At 40.2% G+C, this 20,596-nt stretch overlaps 1 protein-coding gene across 4 annotated transcripts in view; it reads left to right on the forward strand.

The window, feature by feature from the left end:
• LOC102685042 (protein FAM53A) overlaps positions 1 to 20,001 on the forward strand; it is a 44,909-nt gene extending 24,908 nt beyond the window's left edge. For all 4 annotated transcript variants that reach the window (XM_015344964.2, XM_015344966.2, XM_015344965.2 and 1 more), the window contains exon 5: positions 18,332 to 20,001. In XM_015344964.2, the coding sequence (XP_015200450.1) occupies positions 18,332 to 18,658 (327 nt within the window). In that variant the 3' untranslated portion in view covers positions 18,659 to 20,001. The remainder of the gene's footprint in view (positions 1 to 18,331) is intronic.
• The last annotated feature ends 595 nt before the right edge of the window (positions 20,002 to 20,596 follow it).

Here is a 20,596-nt window from a genome sequence, read left to right on the forward strand (position 1 = left end):
TAGTAAATCTGTGGTTTTCAGACCTAATGGCTTATGTAATTTCTTATATCTTCTTGTGCAGAGGGATCTGTCTATAGGTGTCTATATGAATTTAGGCCTGACTGAAGAAAACATCTTATTGTCAGTATTGGAAGTGTACACGTTTTTGTTAGATATACTGTTATGCTTCAATTTAAACCATTGTGTAAAATTGCAGATGTATATTGTTTTTATTTCCATTTGAGAAGCTCTTGGTAGGAAAAGTAGCCTTTATATGAGATCTTGCAATTTGCATCTTCCTTAGGGATTGTCATCTCCTCAGTTTCTAGTGTCTGTGAGTCACATCCCGCTACTAAACAATGCAATGCAGAACTTTCCCAGTGGAAATAAGCATTGGGAGTTTGGCAAATTAAGTGACTATAAAATAAGCAGTAAATGCTTCGATAAAGCAGGTTTGCTTTGTGGTTTAGCAAGTCTACCTAGATACAATTTATCCTTGACCAAACTTGCTCAAATGACTGGGAAACCTAAAAACGAAAGCAACAACTCAACATTTGAAATGGGTAATAAAATACTGTTGAAGCATACTGAGTTCCTCTATTACATATTTCCAGAGTTTCCATTAATAGAGCAATTTAGATATCCAGGACTTCTGGTGTTTGTAAATGTTTGGGAATTTCCTGTCAGCCTAGCCTTTTATACAATGCCTTTTCAGTCTCAACTGCACATTTGAGCCTGAAATTGTCAACATGAATAACATTCTTCCTGTACAAGCAGTTTTTGATGCAATACACGGAGCCACAGAGTGGCTTCTGCTTGCGTGTGGTGAATTTCTTTCCTTATGTGTTCAGTTCTTACTTTTTTTCAGCAGTCATTTATCTTTTTTGTGGGCTAATGATTCAGCCTGCAAAACTTACGTGAAACATCAAGCTCTACATAAACCTTTTCTCACTTGTGTAAAACGGCAGAAGTCATGGGTACAGAATCTACTCTGTAATGTAGGTGCATTGTAAAACAGTTTTAGTGTTTTATGTTAAAGGTTTAATAGTAAACTTCAGTTTTACATGCCAAATGTTTTTCATGTTCTTTGTATAATTTAGATCTGGCTGTTTCCCATTTGTCTTCACCATACAGATCAGTTAAATGTCCTTAGTAGCAGTTTTTTCATTAATTCAGGAACCTTTGTTCAGTACTTTGAGTCATTGTAATAGACATGGAACAGAATCTTCTGGAAGGAGGTGTCAGCCCAGTTGTGGGTACAGTTTCTGAAATCAAAGGCTACCATGGAGCAGTGTGTGAGGGGTTACTCTTGCCTTTAGTTTTCCAACTTCAGGTTAATTGTACCCCTTTCTATCACATGCTTGTGCAAAACTGATTTGAGTTTTCTACTTAAGCTGCATGGGCTGTTTTAAAATTAAACATCCGTGTCCTGTAAGCTGAAAATATCCTGAAACTACTGTGATGGCAGACTACTGTCATAACACATCAAAATGAAGTAAATGTTTTGCTAGTCCAGCTTTAGGAATTGTGGTTTATATCCATATACCAAAAGGAATTACAGTATTATTGCATTGTCAGCGCCACACATCTTGGCTGTCGTGTTGCCTGTATCTAACATACTGTCTGAGGTGGAGATAATGCTCCACTTTTATTCTTTGTACACCAGGGTTGTACTAAGTCTAAGAATTGGCAGCAGAATTCGTAGTTTTTGCTTTGGACTCTGAACTTAGAGAGTATTTGGTGGGATGGGATGTTGTGCAATTGAGCAAAGCGCTTCCCTCGAATTGTTCCAGTAAATGCCCGGCTGAGTAAATGGGTGTTCTCGAGATCAATGCAAATGAGAGTTCTCAATTGACGTTTTTCAGTAAAATATTAAAATTAGAGAAACCGTGCTTTGTTTAAAAATTTAAAGCCGTGCGTCGCTGTCGATCTTCATCATTTTTAGCAAAAAGTGCCTTAAACCAGGTTTACACTGGGAAACGTTGCTAATTAGAGCTCTAGAAATGCTTGCATTGTAGTGGGGATGTAAATCCAGAGTAGGCTAAAAAAAAGACTAAGAAAGGGAATTTTGTGAAGCATGTGGAAATCCTGGTGTTGCATTTTGAATTTTTCTTTTCTTGGCTTTGGTAGCTTGAATGCATTCTTATTTGAGTCTGTTTTTTTGTAGTGCAAAGCAGCACCGCCTGAGTCCTGAGCATTGTATGACTCATAATTGGCTTCATGCAATTCATTGCATGCTTTCTATTAAACACCTTTTTTTGCTTACTTCCGTAATGGGGTAAAGTGGGTGCTCCAGCAGTACCACAAATGGTCCCTTCTAATATGCAAAGCAGTTTGGTCTTCACAGAGAAAGAAAGGCCTTCCTGCATGAACAAAGTATTGAAATAATGGAAGCAATTGGAGTTAAACAGCTGTGCCTGTGGCTAATTAAGCAGCTTATTAAGTTGTTTGTTTGTGCCTTAGAAGATTGTTCCATTCCTTGGTTTGAAAGACATTTTCTTCATGTACCTTTAAACAGGTTTTCCATCAGTGACCTTTGCTTCTGTGTATTGGAAAGCACATAAAGGTTTTACAACCAGCAATTTTGTGTCTGTGACAAAGCTGATACTAACCTTATCTTGCAAGGAATATTCAGGGATAGCCAGACTTCTTGTGGCTTCATTTTCACTGGTCATGAGATGATGAATCTTTTCACACTGTGTGAAAATGGTGTGATTGCAGTTGTGTAACAAGTGTCACTGATAGGGTGGATTCTTATTTAAACAATAGTGCATCTTTTATGAATGTTTTACTTAACTGGTTTCTACTTAACTGCAAATCTGCTGGCTTAACACTCCACCGGAGTTTTTAGCTGTGAATAACTTAAATGTCATTGATTCTGTACTCAATTCATTGCTTATTCAATATTTTGCTTGATAACTTTTGAGAACTTTGTTGCAGTCAACCCCCTAATGTGTACTCATTGTCCTTTCATTTTTCTTTTACAAACGTGAGGGAATATCTTAGACATACTTAAGTTATAGTGAGAAAAATCTGTTGTCTTAAGATGTATGATAATGCTTTCCCATTGAACTGGTACCATGAGCTCTTTGAGAGGCGCATTGCCCCAAGTGATATACCACACTAGGTCTGACTTTTGGGCAGTGTTTTACCACCACAGTTTGGCTCCTTCTTTGGTAATTACTTTCATGAAGTTCCAAAATGCTTGCAAATTAAGACAAAATGGTAAAATAGGCCGTTAAAGTAGCTAAAATTTGTCATGGTGTTGAAAATCAAATTTTGTGGCATCTTCTTAACTTTGAATTTTAGTGCGGGCTTATGTAAGTAACAGGCGTAAACCTCTATTTTCCTTAGTCTTCCAAAACAGTGTTAGGGTAATTGTAAAGTGAATTGTGTAAAGATACATTGTCTTTAGGGTTTTCTTTGCTTAGTGAGGTCCTAATTCTTCACCTGTGCTGCACTTGTTGTGAAGTGTCATGACCTCCACGATTTCTGAAATTGTAGCCTGGAAACTGAAGAAATCAGACTTGGTATGGAGAGGTCCTTTAAGGCTATTAACTGTATGCTCATGAGGTGAGAGTCTTTATCCTTTATCGTACTTTATAGTACTGTCGTCTTAATGTGCCTTTACTCTCACTATTATCCTTGGCTTGTTTAATGCTGACTTTCATTTCACAAAACTGTGCATTATCCCTTTCCCCAAAGACTAGCTGTGCCCTAATGATCAGTAACATGAGAGCATATGCACAGTTCTCAGTTGACTGTAGACATTTTGGAAATGAAGATTAAATGCAGTTAAGTGGAAGTGATTTATCATAGCATTAAGAAAGCAATCTAGTTCTGCTTTTTTAGAGTTTTTCATGTGTAAACAGATTTTCATGGAATATAAAGAGCTGTTTTTACTTGTTTTTCCTGTGATTAAACCATAATGCTGGTGTGACATTACCCAAATGAGCATTGTTTTAGAGCTGGTGCAACCGACTCCATTGTAAATGGCACAGACGTTTTATTGCAACCATTAGAAAAGGGGAAACTCAATCATGTCCTTTAGGAATTTGTAGAAAAATCTGGTCCCCTCCTTTGTGCAAGACTATTTGAATCAGGGGAGATGAACATCAGGCAGATGTGACTGAAATTAAAGATGGGGGGAATGACCTGGAATGTTTTTGTATGTTCTTGGTTTCTAGAACATGGATTTGTAGAGTTGTGTGGGAAGTTTTGGTGCATTTATTGGCTTTTAAAGTTGATTATATAAGCATGCTCTTGTAGGGATACTGTCCTGCCATGAAATTCTTATCCTGCTTGTAAATCATAGCTCAATGTGACTATTTTGTGGGTATCGGTCTTGACAATACCAAACTTAGAATTGCAATTTTTCCTCTTATATTTGTGTTGTAAAGGAATAAGTTTAGCCTCCCATGTGGCTCAACTTATAAAGGCATTCACCCCAGCGCACATTGAGCTCTATGGTTTTGGTCTCACGAGTTCACACTGGATTAGGTCACTAGCCAACTGTGACTGGGATTTCTTCAGCAGTGGTATCTGACACAATGACCCCTGCAAACTCCTGCTTGCAGTACTGTTGGCAAGGGTCGCACCATTTTTTCAGTTAGCGCCAGTTTGCTGGTGTGGGGCTGTGGTGCATTAAAAGATGAGTGGATTCAAGGGGGGGAGGGGGGAGAGTGCTGGAGAAGTCCACATACACTCTCGTTCTGCCCCGTGTGGGGCTGCAGGGCTCTTAGTCACAAGCCGAGAGGCGAAAAATGCACTATTGACGATTCCAAATTGGGTGGATGTTGGACAAAAAGCCAAGACACCAATCACGTTGCCCTTCAGTGGCTTTCCTGTTCCTCCATTTTATTGGAAGGTAACAGCCAGTAGAGCACTGGGAACACTTGCTCCCAGTCTACTAGGGCTGGAACATTTTCAGGTGATCGGTTCTTGCCTGGGGTCTGCCCTTTTCAGGCCCTTTTCTTAGTAACACAAGGGTGAGAAAGGAGAACAATATGATGGTGAGAGCTGGTTTGTCATGCTTGTGAGCTGGGCTGATATTTCCAGTCATTCATATGAAAAGGCAGTAATTTGGTTTCCGAGGGGAGGTATTGTCATGTGCACTCGCTAGAGCAGTGGTTCTCAAACGTTTTGGACCAAGTACCACTCGTGATCAAACCAAAGCATCCAAGTACCACCTACAAGTCATCGTCTCGTCGGACCCCCAGAAATTCTGAGTGACCAACATGAGCGCGCCTGCACACACACACTCACATACACATATAAAAAATATTCAAATAAACGTAATTTGATATAGCGCCTTTAAAGGTGATTTCTCAAAGCGCTTTACAGAAAAATAACAGGAACAACAACAATTAAAAATTAACAATAAAAAAGCACCATTTCAGTGAGAGGGGTTAGCCTGTTTAGTCGAGCAAAGCAGATGTGAATTCATTTTTCAAGCCTTGATACAATTCACAACAGAGTCTAACAGATTTTAAATCGTCAGGCATTTTCTTGATGGCAAAGGTCTCGCGGTGGATGTCGCAATGCATCCATTCATTTCTGGAGCAACCTCTCTAGTTCGTGCAACTACACAACAAATTTCCAGGATCAAATGGCTTACCACCTGGTGGTACTCCACATACCATGAGTGGTACGCGTACCGTAGTTTGAGAACCACTGCGCTAGAGTAATGCACGTAAAGCAGGATAGTGCGCATATACATTCCAAAGCTGCAGCCCAGTTTACTACTGAAAAATCACCCCCTTTGTTCTTGCCTGCAAAAAACTGTCTGATGCGTTCCCCTGTAGGCTTCAGTTGACGGTTCGGGTTGCATTGCGTGTTATAGTTAAAAGATTGATAAGGAACCTGAAGCAGTGACTGAGTAATTTTCATACACAGAGAAACATTCTTTATCTTTATGAAAAGATCAGTAAGTCTGGCTAAATAGTACCTATCACAAGTCTCTTCAAGCTTGTTTTAAAGGTCTTCGAGCTTTCACTGATGCTTTAAGAGACTGTTTCAAGTAATTTTCAAAGTCTTTCTATAAACTATAATTTAAAGGACATTTTGCTAAAATCAGGCTTAATACCGCTTGCTTTGTAAATTGTAAAAATTGTAAATCTTTCCTGCATTTTTTGGTGCAGTACTATTTACATTTTGTATTTCATAACTTACCAAGTATTGACCAGTATATAAGATATTCCTGCAATTTCTTTGATCAGTAGTTTGAGTTTAGTCAAAAAAATATATATCATGTTTAACTCAGTCTGTATTTAGGGTTTGTCAGTATATTAAACATGAAGCTTTGCATTGCTAGTTTGACATAGAAGGGACCTTACAGTGAACGAAAGGTGCATTCAGTGTCCTAACACCTTGTTCAAAGGTCTGTGTGCCTAATCCCTTTTCTGTTGCACTGTGCACCTGTTGCTATAGACACCTACGCTTTTCAGCTCAGAGCTCAGGTGTGCGGTTCATATTGAAGTACACATGGCAGAAGGGAGAGGGGGAGGCTGGGGCAGATTAGCGAAAGCAGCTGCTGAGTTTTTTTTTCTAGGAACCCAGAGTATTTTCCCAGTCTCTACTGCTGACTTTCTGAATCTCTGTGCTGATTTTTTCTATGAAGTCTGCTTTTACCTCTTCTATTCAGTGATGGAGCAGGGATCCAAACAACCAATAGCCTTGAGCACCTTAGTCATTTGGTGGTGGCGGTGGAGGGGAGTCCCCATTACCTGTAAAGCGCTTTGAGTGGAGTGTCCAGAAAAGCGCTATATAAGTGTAAGCAATTATTATTGTTATAATGATTATTTCAATGTTAATGCACACTACAGTAGCCTTGAAAAGGTCATTTACCTCTAAATTTTCTCTTCGTTAAAACTTGTTGTTCCTCTAAATTCCTATTTATTTTATTTGGTGTCTTTGTAAATAAGTATTTTGGGATCAGATAGACCTCAAGTGTCCCCAATGCATTTTTAAATGACAATTTTGGCATGTTTGTGTGGTGATACTGTATATTAAATCTAAAACATTTAAGATTGGTGTTTTACAGAGTTATTATAGTTTTTGGCACCAATGACATTTTTTGTACAATGCAAAACTGTCAACATTCTTTACAGATTGAGATGTATTTCTCCCAAAATGTTAGCATTTTGTAAGAATATTGAATTCTGTTTTACATACAGAATTAAATACACCATATAACAGGAGCAAGCAGTTGTCCACTGTATTAATATGTAATAAGTCTTACAGTATAAGGGATGATTTTTGTTAAACCTAAGACGTTTCCTGTCAGTGGTTTAAATGAAAAGACAGCTGTTGGATCACTCTTAGCAGCAGGACTAGGCTTTAGTGCCGCTCAGTCTTCCATACCAGCCCTCTCTCATGTCTTGGGTATTCTTCAGACAAAAGGTGGTTTATACTGGAAATCTAATGCACTACCATAAATCTAGGTGTCACTTGAAGCAGAGTTACTCAATACACCTGTGTGTGCTTCTCAAACAGGAGACTGAGGCTCTCAAGCCTTTTGTCGTATAATTTTGTGTAATTAACACCCTTGATTTCCTTTTTGCTCTCGTGAGAGCATTCAGGAAAATAAGCCGTTTCAGGTATAGGGAGGGGTGCAGTGAAAACCTACACTGGGTGGAGTGCGTTTCCTGACACTGTCCAGCTCATCATTGAATTGCCTCTTCTAGTTTGTGTTCAAAACTTTGGAATCTCAAAATGAGGTTCGGCTGAAGGAGAACATTTCCATCTGAGCAGAAATGATTTAAAGTAAATGGCTTGAAATAGCAGAGAATTTTACATAATGTAGGGGAAGGGGGTAGCTCATGTTCAGATAAAATCTTTTGTGGTTTATTATGTCAACCTGAATGTCTTATGGTCTTGCCCTTGAGAGCTGTTTAGTGGGGGAGTTGGCCACAGTCTCCTTTAGTCCTGTAAGTTAAAAACTATTATTCCAGCAGCTGGTTCATGCCCTGTATTTCTAACACTGAGTCATTCACAAATCAGTGTTTTTTATAGACTGCCTTTTCTTGAGTACAATATCAAGGAGCTTGACAATGTGGGATATTTTTTAAGGATGAAAATTAGAGCAGTAAAAATGTATAGCTCAAGTTATGACGTTTACATAAGGCCTATCTGTCAATGAAATGAAATAAACCAGTTTAAGATGGTAAAAGAACTAAGAACCCACAGAACTAAGAACTTTCATTTGTTTTCAGGAATTCTTTCAGAAAGGCTGTTATGCTGAATAATTGTCACAATGGTTATGAAGGAGGTAGCATAATGGATCGACAGAGGCCATTTACATTCAGAGCTAATCTAAATGAGGAAATGGCAGAGGCAACATCTCTAACTGTTCATGTTTTAGACTGAAGGAGATGACTGCAGTGTGGGTGTCAATAGTAACCTTCTCAAAACGTGGTCTCTTATCACAGGCTTCTAGTGTACACATTTATCTTCTGGGTGGGACCATTCTTATGCTGATTTCTAAGAAATCAAACCAACATTGGAAGGTGTAATGGGTTCTTCCTGTGTCATCAAATATAATGTACTTTTGATGCAAACTAAAAGCTAAAAGTAACAGTTCTGTCACCTAAGCTGCAATAATTTTAATGTTCTAAAAACATTTTTTTGTTCCCTTTTAACTGTCAAAATTGGCTACTTATCTCACATTTGTGGATTTGAGAAAATTCACATTTTGTTTGATCACTGCAGAGATATGCGAGATGGAGTAACAGGCTTTCTAAGACCATCTTAGAAAACAGTTTAGTGTGTTTAGTGTGTTGTCTTCCATTATCTACCCTGTAGGCATTCAGGATCTCACTTTTTAACACTGGTGCTAAAACAGAGTAAATCATGGCTTCTTCCAAATAGTGAGTTATCCAGTTTGAGCTTTGTACTGAGCTGTAGAACCTATCAATCAGAATACAAGAAAGCTCATTAACAGCACCTGTTGGAAGCCAAGGATCTCTGTGGAAAACCTAAAATGCTTGGGAAAAATTCCCTTTTCACAAACGTTTGGGAAACCTTTTCTCCTTAATCGGACCTTTCTTATCTGGCTACTTAGCTACCTTTATGCAGCCCCTCTTTGTTCACCCAGTCATATCTGACAACGTACCACATTATTTCACTGCTGTTTCCTCTGCCACCATTTCTGTATGGGGGGGGAGGTGGTGGCATCAAAAGAGGAGAGATATAAGTTTGGTTACAGAACTAAACATAGTTACATAGCAAACCTCCCCCAGCTGCCTGTCTATTATTCTGTGGCATTGCTGCTGGCCTGCTGTAAAAGGTGAGGGTGGTACATGCGCTTAAGACGAGTGGTTAGATGATTAAAGTAGCTGTTGTCAGGCACGCACTGTTGGCTTCTAGAGCAAGCAGCTGCTATGGGGTCTGGTGATAAGCTCCAGGAAAAGTGAAAAGCCTCCCCCTGACTTCACCTGTCCATGAATCCTGTTTCAGGTTATCGTCCCTAAACAGAAGTAGACCTGTGCATGTTTGCTTTCACACTTGGAAGGCAGTGGACCGTGGCTGGTGTACACAGGGGCCTTGTTTATGGGGACTTGTTTCCATGTCAGTGGTCTGAAACTAAAACTAAAAGATAGGACTAGGCCTTAATTTTCCAGTTATTACAAAACAGCAGGTGTTTTTTTTGTATATTTACACTGTTTTACCGACTTGACGCAGTCTTAACAATTCTTAAAGTAAAAACCTGAGCCTTCAGAAAAATGATACTAAAGCCCTCAGGTACCTCTTTTAGTTGTACCTTTACTTAAATATCAAAATGTCAGTGTATATTCTTAAAACTCTGAGTAATGTAGGGCGCATGTTGTGTGTATATTTTTAAAAATGTCTAATGAACAAATCTGAAAGCTGTGAAATGAGTCATCCACCTTTTAAGTAGAATCTGTAATTTTTCACAGTTGGATTTAATGCTTGGATTTTAATTTAATTTTATTAGAGCGCATCAGCTCACAGTTTCTTTATGGAAAACAGCTAGGCAGTTGCCACCTAAGGCATAACACCCTTTTGACTCATTAAATTTTTGCATTACATTAAATACTTTACATTTTTAGAAAAAACTCCTGGTTGAGTGTTGCTTGGATAGTGCATTTAAAACCGAGAGCAGGAGACACCTTACACATAGGGTTGTGGGAGTAGAGATCAAGCCACCTAGCCAGCTGATTTTTTTTTTTGTAGAAAATGGCTGCATGAGAGCCTGGGACTATTAGCAAAACCAAAACGATCTAGACGAGCTGAATGACATCTTCCCAGTCGTAGCAATTCCTATGCTCTTGACCTTTCAACGTATATTTGAGGGGTTTGGAGCGTAGTAGCTAAAGCAGTTGTGCAGACCTGCCTTTTAAAAACCCCTGACAGACAGTACTTTCTGAACTTGCCACAAGGTTGACTATCATTTCTTTGTTAAAAGCCTGAAGCTATGTAGACCTAGCTAGCTGCCATTTCAATTACAATTTACCTTAATCCCCTGTTAAGACTCTGGCTTTGTACACAGGCAGGTTTTGTAAAATTCAGTTCAGTTATGAGAATGGTATGCTTTAATAAAGCAGGAATACTGTCCTAAATCATTGATGTATAGAATGCCAGTGAACGAGTTGGATGTTTGACTGGTTTTCTGTAGAGTTGCTGGTAAACTCAAGACTGTCTTAGTGCTGTAAAGTCTGGGTTGTGGAATTCCCTGCAAATGAGTCCTGCAATTTGTAATGACCACATTGAGATATCCACACTAATTTCCACTGCATCTGCACTGAACTAATAATTTTGTCTATTCCAATCAGCACTGTTGTGGTGCATTGAATGTTTTCTAGAAAAAAACACTATAGGGCGGGATTGGCGTGGCGAATTCAGAGCAGTGAAGGGGATCTTGCATGCAGGGACTGCATTTGTACAGCCTGTATTACTTCCATTGGTGGAATTGTAGTCAGCAGAATTTAGTTAGCTATGTCATGTCTGTTTACCAGTTACAAAATGATTACTGATTACCAAATTTGTGGCAATTCTAAGTGATGGGTTTTTAAGCACAAAACACGCAGAAGACCCGTGACTTGGTTTTGAAGATGGCTTTAACTTTTTGTTGAAAATACTTGCATATATGGTTTTACCCGCAAAATGAGTTTGACCAGATGGGAATCGGTAAAAAGTCTGTAGTGAAGGAGAGTGCTTTAGTAGTATTTTATGTTAATGGAATTTACTGTTGGCATTCACTGCCAAATATAAAATGTATCATTCAGATGTGGCAAAAATGTTTAAAACTCAGAAAAGGAACTTTTGGAATTGGTGATAACTAATGCATATATTTTGAATTCCTGTCTAAGTTGAAAAGCAATTTTTTTCCCCAATGTTTACAATTTTTAACAAAAAATGATACATTACCTAATAGACTAGAATTGTCTATTGCCATGTTTGGTTAAGAAAAATACGAGCTTTCTATATTTAACCTCTTATATATGGTAAGCAGTTATATTCATTGCTCTCCAGGTTTTAGGAGGTTTTTTATCCAAAACCTAATTTTTTCCAACTAAGTTCCAGTTAAAGCTTCAGTCACGTGAATTCAATATTTGTATGAAGTCCACAGCAAAGCTCCTGCAATCTTACCTGGCAACCTGTGTTTCACCTCTAGGCCTGGAACGCTATTTCTAACCTTTGTAAACGGGGGAAATATCTACCCACTGTGCTCAAAGGAGAGCAGTCAGGCATTACCTGAAATTCTAGATGTTTCTCGTTTCCCAGTACTACCCTAAAAAAGTACTAGCACGTCTATGTATAAAGGAATACATGCGGCATATTCCGACTTCAATCAGTTCATTTAATCAGAGTGCAGCTTTTCTTTTTTTTTTTTACTTGAAACAAAACATTCTCGGCGTGCTTCGTCTTCCCATTAACATAAAATTCAGAGTTTGCTCCTCTGTCTCTAGGCCGTGACTTGGGCTGGCGAAGGCTGCTTTTCTACAAAGAAGGCAACGGTTTGGATGAGTTAATTTGGCAGCCCCCCTTCCCCTCCCTCCATGCACCCAATCCTCCCAACCAATACTGGGGCCCCCTTCTCTCAAGTGGCAGCTGCAGTCTGGCTTCTCTCCCCTCTGCTGAGCGAAGGTGCTGGCGGCAGCTGCTTCCACTTTTCATTTGCCTCTCTATAACGGCGGTGTGGTCTGACAGAGCCGACTTGTTACAAAATATCTATGGGTTTAATGAGGTTGAAACCTGGCAACCGTCACTCACAAACACGGCTCTGCCAGGGACGCGCGCTTTCTGCCGGCTTAGCACGGTTAATGAGTGTGCATTGGAGCTGTTATTTCCAATGACTTAAACATTCTTAATTAATTTTTATTTATTTTGTTGACGTACAAGGTGGTCATTAACGGGGGCGGAGGGGGACGCAGGAAGCGTTTGCCCATTAGGCGTTCTAGCACGCAGGAGGATAGCTCTCCACCCACTCTCCCAGAGGTGCCAGCTTTCCCAGCTTTGCATACCCTGTTTTCTAAAAATCATGTTCCTAATGTGTTAGAGCGTTTTAACTATCTTCTAACCACCTCGCAGGCAGACGTTTCTGCTCCGGTGAACTGCAGAAATGCAAATGTTAAGGGAATGCTGCAAGGTCAGTTTGGGTGTGTGGGTGTTTTGTAGGGCTAGAATTACATGTGGAATAGTGCTCAATAATTGCAGCACCTTCCTCCGGGGGCTTTAAAAGTTAAACGTCTAAGTAGCAGTTACGCAAGCATTGTGTGGTTTTGTTTTGTGGAACCGATGATGGGCTTATTCTATTACAGTGAGGCTCATGATGCTTAACATTTAGTGTTGGTCAGTTTAGGTATTTGTATGTTTATAAACTGTTTAGTGGTTCCGCTTGCCTACAGAAATGAGCACCCTTTGAATGTTTCCGAGCACAGGCTTAGTGTTTTCTTCCCTTTGCTGTAACTGGCGCAGACTGACCCACAGCAAAAATGGGCCTGCCAACCCCTGTTAGGCAAAACAGGTGACATACCCAGAGATTATGCAATATTTTGAAAATGGGGAAAATTAAGAACTGACAACAGCTGCTTCACTGATTTGAGTACATTTGTGGTTCTTAAAACACTTGTTGGCAAGAAATTGTGATTTTCAATGTGAGTTCTGTTGAAAGAATCTTATGACAACACAAGCCTTTTGTCCATTTTTAACATAAAAATCCTCATGGAGACTGGATCTATCTGATATGGTTGCAGCAGTGAATTTTCAGCTCTCACCAGTGACTGAGCAATTGCCTACAATTGTTTGAACCCTAGAGAATAGCCTTTTGCCTTAGATTATGAAATTCTCGTCCTTCAGTTTCTGTCCCGGTTGGATGCAGTGTCTTCTGTGTGTTTTGTGCTCTAAAACAAGGATAAGATTATCTGGATCTGTAAGCATGCAAACACATACCCTGAAAGCAGTGGTAGCTATGAATTTATCTTGATAGCATGTGGGTGAGACAGGACGATTTTTTAATTTCATCTTGCAGCTAAGTGGAAGCAGTGTTCAACCCTCATTCCCCCACCCCCCTCACCACCACCTCCTGCAATTCCTTCGAAGCAACCTTTGACACAGCTCAGCATTTATTTCAAGAGGACCCCCACCTATTAGGGTTACAGCTCACTGCCAGCACGGCCAGCCCCAGAAGGAGTCTTTTCCAAATGGTAAAAAGAGTGCTGGTAATGGAACTGTAATGAGTCCTATCTGCGCTCATCAGGTTACAAATTCATGGCCTGGATTGTGCCACTGCTTGGAGACAGTGGGCTTGACTTGGCCAGGGCTCTCGTTTATCGGAAAACAGCACCTCCTCCAACCTTCCGTGCAGCTTTCTGGCAATCTTAGATGGATGTGCTCTGCTCCTCCAGTCAGGGCCGACTCTTCTGTCGGGCGATGCAGGGCCTGCACTGTGGACGGATGGATGTTTCTAACAGGCTCCCTTGTCAAAAAAGTACGTCAGCAGGTCTCTTCTCCTGCAGTTCAAAGGAGCGGAGTCCTCAATTCGAAAAGCAAAAGTCTTCAAAGCCATTTAAAAAAATCAAGTAATTTCTGTAGCATAACTACAGAACAAAACTTAACAGAAGTTACGGCTTTTCAAGCAAGCATTTTATTGTGGTCTGATTAGGCGGTAGGGAAATAGTACATTCTAAAAGAAGTATATAATTGCATCTTAGGCTGCAGGGTCTTTAATTCAGTTTATGGATTATATGAGCAGCAGCCATTCAAAAGATGAGACAAACCTTGGGTTCAGATCAGTGTTTTTCGAACAGCGCAATATCTGATGACTTTGCATTTAAGCTCAAAGAAAGATAAGACACCATAAACCTCACCCAGGGGGAGGGAGATGTAACAGGAGTGTTCTGGCAGTAGATGACAGAATTGGTATGAATTAGCGGTATGAATTAGCCCTGCAGTCCGCAGTATTGGATTTGGAAACCTGGGATGAAGAGAAATCCCTGCTGGCACTTGTTCACTAACTTTTTATAAGAATCCTCTTACTGCTGAAGTGCAAACTTGAGGAAGTCTTCCTGTACCAACTTCATTTCCAGGACTGGAGATCAAGAACATAAATCTAGATTTGCCTGTTTTGTTCTTGACTTCCCATCCTTCCGTGTTTTTAGTGTGATCTTCAGGTTGAATTTAAAGGGTCTGAGTGCCTTCTGGCGTGCTGTACAAGGGGGGGGGGGGGCTGTACCGCATCCCCGCGGCTCTCGAAGGAAAGATGTTAAATGTCTGGAACCTGGGGAATGTGCTGCAGGGGGTGGGGTATGGAAATATGCGCGCAGCAGGCTGAATGAGCGGGCGCAGGCTTAAGTCGGTCCATTGCAATTGAGGACGGCGGCCTTGCTCAAGGTCCTGCTACGCCTCAGCCAGGATGGGTCTAGGTCCTTTTCTTTTCAGCGACGCATGAACAATCAAAGGCTCCCTTTTTATCCATTGTTCCCGCAGAGGACATCCATTTAAAGTTCAAATTCCAGCAGGCTTGGGAAGAAGGAAAGGCGATAGTGGTAGGCAGGGCCAGGAGATGATAATCAAGCGTTGGGAGTAAGCCGCAGACAAGTCAGCTCTTTGTCCCCCCTACAGAAGAGAACAGGCTGGGGGTACTTGGTTTTGAATAAAAGGCCTGGAGGTTTTCTTGGAATAGTGAATGAGGCTCCACTAAGGTGGCAGCTACTGAGAGCATCTGGCGCTTTGCTTCCCTTTTGGATCAGCTCAGAGGATCACAATGCAAAATTAGGCCGGGAATGGCATTTAATGAAGTGATTTTCTGTGGCCTGAAACCCTCTGTGCTTCTGCAGCACAAGGACGGAATAGTCTGAAGAGCAATGAAGCAGGGGGCCAAGGGAAAGGCAATTGTGTTAAACCTCAGCTTTTTAAAAAAAAAAATCCTTCTCCCCTCAGTTTAATACTCATGCATTCTTGGCAACAAATGTTTTTACAATTTGTACAGACCTTTCGGTAGCACTTAGGTTATGATACTGTGCTATAGACATTATGTGATTTGTTTCCTGTTCAGGATGACGAGTTTTCTTTTTTAAATTGTGGCACTTGCCGCATACTTTGTCAGCAGTTTTATTTTTACTTCTTTCTGCTGTTCACTAAGTACCAGGTTTCCTTGTTAAAAATACATTTGGTCATTTCAGAGGCAGATGTTTAGGAGTTAAGTAGTCTTGTTATAGCTGAGCTTTCTACTTTCTGCATCTGAGAATTTGGTTTTTAGTTGTTTACCTGTTGTATAAGGGTTATGTGCTATTGCCATACAGCAGTTTGAGCTCCGGCAGAGTGGAGAAACTGCGATAGAAAACATTCAAGTTAAATAGTTCTGGTAGGTAATCTGCAGATTCAAAAATGAGATCACATGGAACTAATTAACAAGACACAGGACTTTTAAATATATACAGTGAACTCACTTAAAGAAATCTTAACATTATGAGCAATGTTCCAAATATAAAATAAGTAAAAATATATCACATAATGGAATTGTGTATAGAGGCAACAGAGGTTGTCTTATGGTCAGATTTAACTAATGAGGGCTCTAGTAACCTTTGTGGCCTAAAGACTAGCTGGTAGCACTCACTGGAATTGTTCTAGGGATATTAACTGGAAGAGACTGTCTGATTGGGCTGTCAGAACTTAGTGCATCTTCAGCGTGCAGGTCTTAAGTATAGGAGTTAACACTAGGGTACAATGGATTGTAGTTGACGCATATAAACATAACTTAGTCTAAAGCTGCTTGAGGACAGTCTTGAAGTTGAACTGCAACCTGTGAATCTAATTGAGATGAACTATGAGTAGACTTCATTGTGCTTGGCAGCCAGTGTTTTGTACCATCTGATACAAGATACCAGTAAGATTCCATAATTTCAATGGTCAGAACAGGGGAGGTTGAAAAAAGAATCTGTAGGGGTTTGTAAAAAAAGGCAAGGACTTAGATTTGTAGTAGTGTTTTGGGGGGGTTTTGGAATTATTTCATAATGGGCTTCTCTGTTAAATTTCTGATTGAGTAATGGCAGCAGTTCCCACTTTCCATGAAGAAGTGTTAAGTTGGCATGGTTCCGAAATTACGGTTTCTGCACCCACAAGTGCGACCTCATTCAAACAATCATTTAGCACAGTTCATACACTTCTGGCTGTATATTTAGGAAAGGCATAGCTCATGGACATGTGATCTTCAATTAAACCTGAGTGTATTTAACGTAGGCTTGCAGCTGAATCAAAGTTCCAAGGGGATGCAAGTGAAAAGTTAAGCACTGCCCTATCTGCACCATACTGTGTCCATGTAAATTTCAGCCCAAGATATCATTCAGCTGACTACTGCTGCAAAACCAAAAAGTCCAACAAAGAAATCTGGGATGATGGCATCTTTGAAAGTATCAACTTTTCTGATGAGATTTGTGAGAAAAACAAAATTTGAGCAGTAGGTCATTGAGATGTATGTTAGTGTCTGTGGCACTACTGAAACAATAGGAGTCTAAAGGAGTGTATATTGCATTGCATAATTGCTTAACACTGAAGTGGGTGTCAGTGGTCCTGGCCAGAGCCTGTTTTAGAGCCAGGCATGTGGGTTTTTCTGTGTAGGAGGTGCAGGTCTTGGTTTAATTCAGACTCTTACATTGCACTAACAATTAATCTAAAACAGGGTTACTAACAACTAAGTTCCTCAAGGACGTATTTTAAGATGGATTGCTTTTTTTTTTGCTTACTAAAGCTCGTCTCAGCTGCTAAAACTGGGCAGTATCTATCATAGTGGAGCTGTTCTGGGCAGAAGTATTGTCACCAATACGCACAGTGCTTGCTCAATGTTAGAAGCAACAGCCGAAAACATTTCAGGACTAGATGATGGTTTTAAACAATCCACTCAAGTGATTTTCTGTTCCGATAGCGAGCCAGTTCATCAAGCATCTTTCCGCGTGGCAGCTGCGGATCTGCTGAGGCGATAACATAATTATACCCATTATACCTCAAAATGTACAGTTTATCTGACCGTATAGCAAGGAAGGAATTTCGCTTGACAGATTTCCCGCATTGATCTAATCAGCCAGGCCAGACTGCATTTAAACCTTCCGATAGTGTTCTTGTGAATTTTGTCATCATTTTTTTCCCCCCTGCATCTCATGTCCGACTTCAGAACAGCCAAGAAAAGGATCAAGTGCTTGATTTAGTCATCAATATCATAGTTTGTGATCATTAAGCATTTGGAGGTTCCCCATCCCTGATTTAGATTTTGAAGTGCCTTTTCAGACTTTGTAAACTTTTAACAGGTGCAGGTATGTGCTTTCTTTTGACATAACAGTTAAAGTAGCCATATGCCTTGAACATTGTTTTTTCCCCCATTTTCAAGTTTTGTTAAATTAGATCAGTCCTATTTTTCTTCCCCTAATTGCTACTGAAATCTACATTAATGACTAATGAGCTAGTAAACAAATTAGCATTGCAGGCTGATTTGTTGTGCCTCTGTTAGTGCAATCAAAGGTGGTACAGTGGCATGGCAGTGAGGACTTGCATCACAGCTGCATTTATCTGGACTGGGGCTGTTTGTGTTTTTCTCCCAAACACATGCTTGCTAAGTTTCTAAATGGTAATTTTCTCTGTACTATTATGATTCACTATTGACATCTGTAGTGGTAGCAAGGTCATACGATGTTCTAAGCGCTTGGGATTTGCAGTTTGAAGTGAATGTCCTGTCAAGCACGTCTGCAAATTTCAATAATGATGGTACTTCGAAGTTATGAAAGACAGTATGCCTATGTTCCCCCATGGTGTCAAGCTCTTGACTTCTCATCAATGCTTTGCTCCAGCACCCTCTGCAATACTTGACAGTATTTTGACAGTATTTTCCTCTCTCCCGTAGACTTTAAAAAACTCCAAAAGCCTTTGCTCGTTGGACTACGAGGAGGATGATGACCCTCACATGAAGACCATTGTCTCGTCGCCCTGCGACTCGAGCGACCACCTCATGAATGTCATCACCCCTGGCTCCAGCCCCATGAAGGAGGGCCTGTGTCGGCTCCACAGGCTTGCTTCATGCCACAGCACTGCCTGCCACATCCGGGCCTTCAGCAGCACAGCGGCTGTGAGCGAGAGCGATGAGGACACCAGCGATTGTGAGAGCAACGAAGGGGGCGTTTTTCCTCTGGACTGCGTAGACTTGGATCTAGAACAGATTGAGAACAATTGATCGGCCAGGACATGAGTTCTGGAACCTGTCCTTTTTATAAAAGTTTCTTTGTGGTAGAGGACTACTATTTTTTTTGTGTTGCGTTAAAATCCCTGAAAAAACATACAAACAGATTCTCACACCCTTCCCTAACCTCCCTCAAAAACAAAGCAAAATTGAAATAAATTTTGTATTTGGCTGTTTTCTGGCCTGTTTTAGAAGGTGACAGTTGTACAGGAGAATTCTGGTAGTCACCAGTAACTTTGTCATTCAGTGAATGCACAATGAAGATAGAGGAAAATATTTTGGTTTAAAAAATGTTTAAGATGACAAATCTACTTAGATTACACTTTGTGTATTATGTCTTAGCTAAGGAAAAGAAAAAGGCTTGTTATATAAAATAGATTTTAAAAGGGCATTCTATTAAAGTACAAAACTTTTGTCTAACATGGTGTCAGCGTGGGTATAAAAGCTGCTTGTCTGGAAAGTCAGTGTTCTATATAAAGGAAAAAAAAATCAAAGAATTTGGTTAATTTGCCAGATAGTGATAGAATTTTAATCTTCTCAACTGGTTATTTAATTGGCCAAGAGGTGTTTCAATCTGCGTAATAACTACCTGTTTATCATTTGGGTGGTTGTAAAACTTACTATTTAGAAAGCTTAAGTTAAAGGTGCAGTAGCCTCTTTCAAAAAAATTAAGCAGTGCTCATAAAGTGCTTCCTGTACACAATTTCCAGGAGATTTTTAACAGTTACCTCTTTTCTTTGTGTGTGGATAGCCAACTGTTTTTGGAACTGGTAGCTTCCCACCATTTTTTTTAGTTGTGGTTCCCAGTTTTTTGGAAGGTGACAAGTTCTGTTGCTGCTAGTTGTTTGTGGTGTGATATCCATGTTTCCCTTGAACTCTGCTTCATAGTCCCCATTCTGAAGCTGCCAAGGGGGTTGTCCACACTTTAAGTGCCTTTGAGGCTATCATAATGTTACTTGTATATTAACATCTGACCAGATCACCCTCTGGTCTTCATCCAAATCAGGTCTTTGAAACCAGTGTCTTGTAAATGCTACCAATTTTTCAAAAGAGGATGTTGCACCTTTTGCTAAGTAAGCAGAACTTGCTTGTCTCATCAGCTGCATCACTGTTTTTTCTTTGAACTTCACACCGTACAATAAATGGATTTGGGTCATAGTTATGGCCCACCTGTCTGGTGTTTCTTGCCATAATGATAACACAGTGGTTCAGAACTCCATGAATACCTGAGCTGTAGAAAGGGACTGTAAAAGAATTTCCCAGGGATTTAATCACATCAGCAGCACCTGAGGGAAAATGAGTCCTCGGAATAAATAAAACTGGTCTTTGCTTTGCAATTTTGTGGCTTTTGTGTCATGTGTTCTCTTAAATCTCTTTAATATTATGAAGGCATGTTGAAATCCACACTGTTTTTAGTAACCGAGGAAGCCCACACTTCAGGATACACAATCTACATGACCATCCATCACCTTGCGTTGACACAAAAATAAGCACATGCATCCTTATGCTAAAGTGAAATTCCACGGTGATGAGTTGGAGATGGGATTATAAGGGAAAACCGGTGGCAGTCTTTACAGTTTATTAATTTCTTACACTTATATAGCGCTTTTCTGGACACTCCTCTCAAAGCACCTTACAGGTAATGGGGACTCTCCTCCGCCACCACCAATGTGCAGCCCCACCTGGATGACAAATGTTTCGATAGTATTCGGCTGACATTTACACATTTAAAGCCTAGTTTGTAGCATCAGCTTGCTTCTGGAGTTTTCCTTTAACAAGGATGTTAACAGTAGCCACACGTAATTAAAGCTGTTTGAACCATTTTGATAAAAAATCTCAGAATTTAAGGCATTCAGAATCCTGTAATCTATAATACTGTTTCAGTTTTGCAGCTGAAGCTGCTTCGGTGTTTTGCTCTATTTGCATGGGTGT

This window comes from Lepisosteus oculatus, chromosome 1 (assembly GCF_040954835.1).
Source record: "Lepisosteus oculatus isolate fLepOcu1 chromosome 1, fLepOcu1.hap2, whole genome shotgun sequence".
Taxonomy (NCBI): domain Eukaryota; kingdom Metazoa; phylum Chordata; class Actinopteri; order Semionotiformes; family Lepisosteidae; genus Lepisosteus; species Lepisosteus oculatus.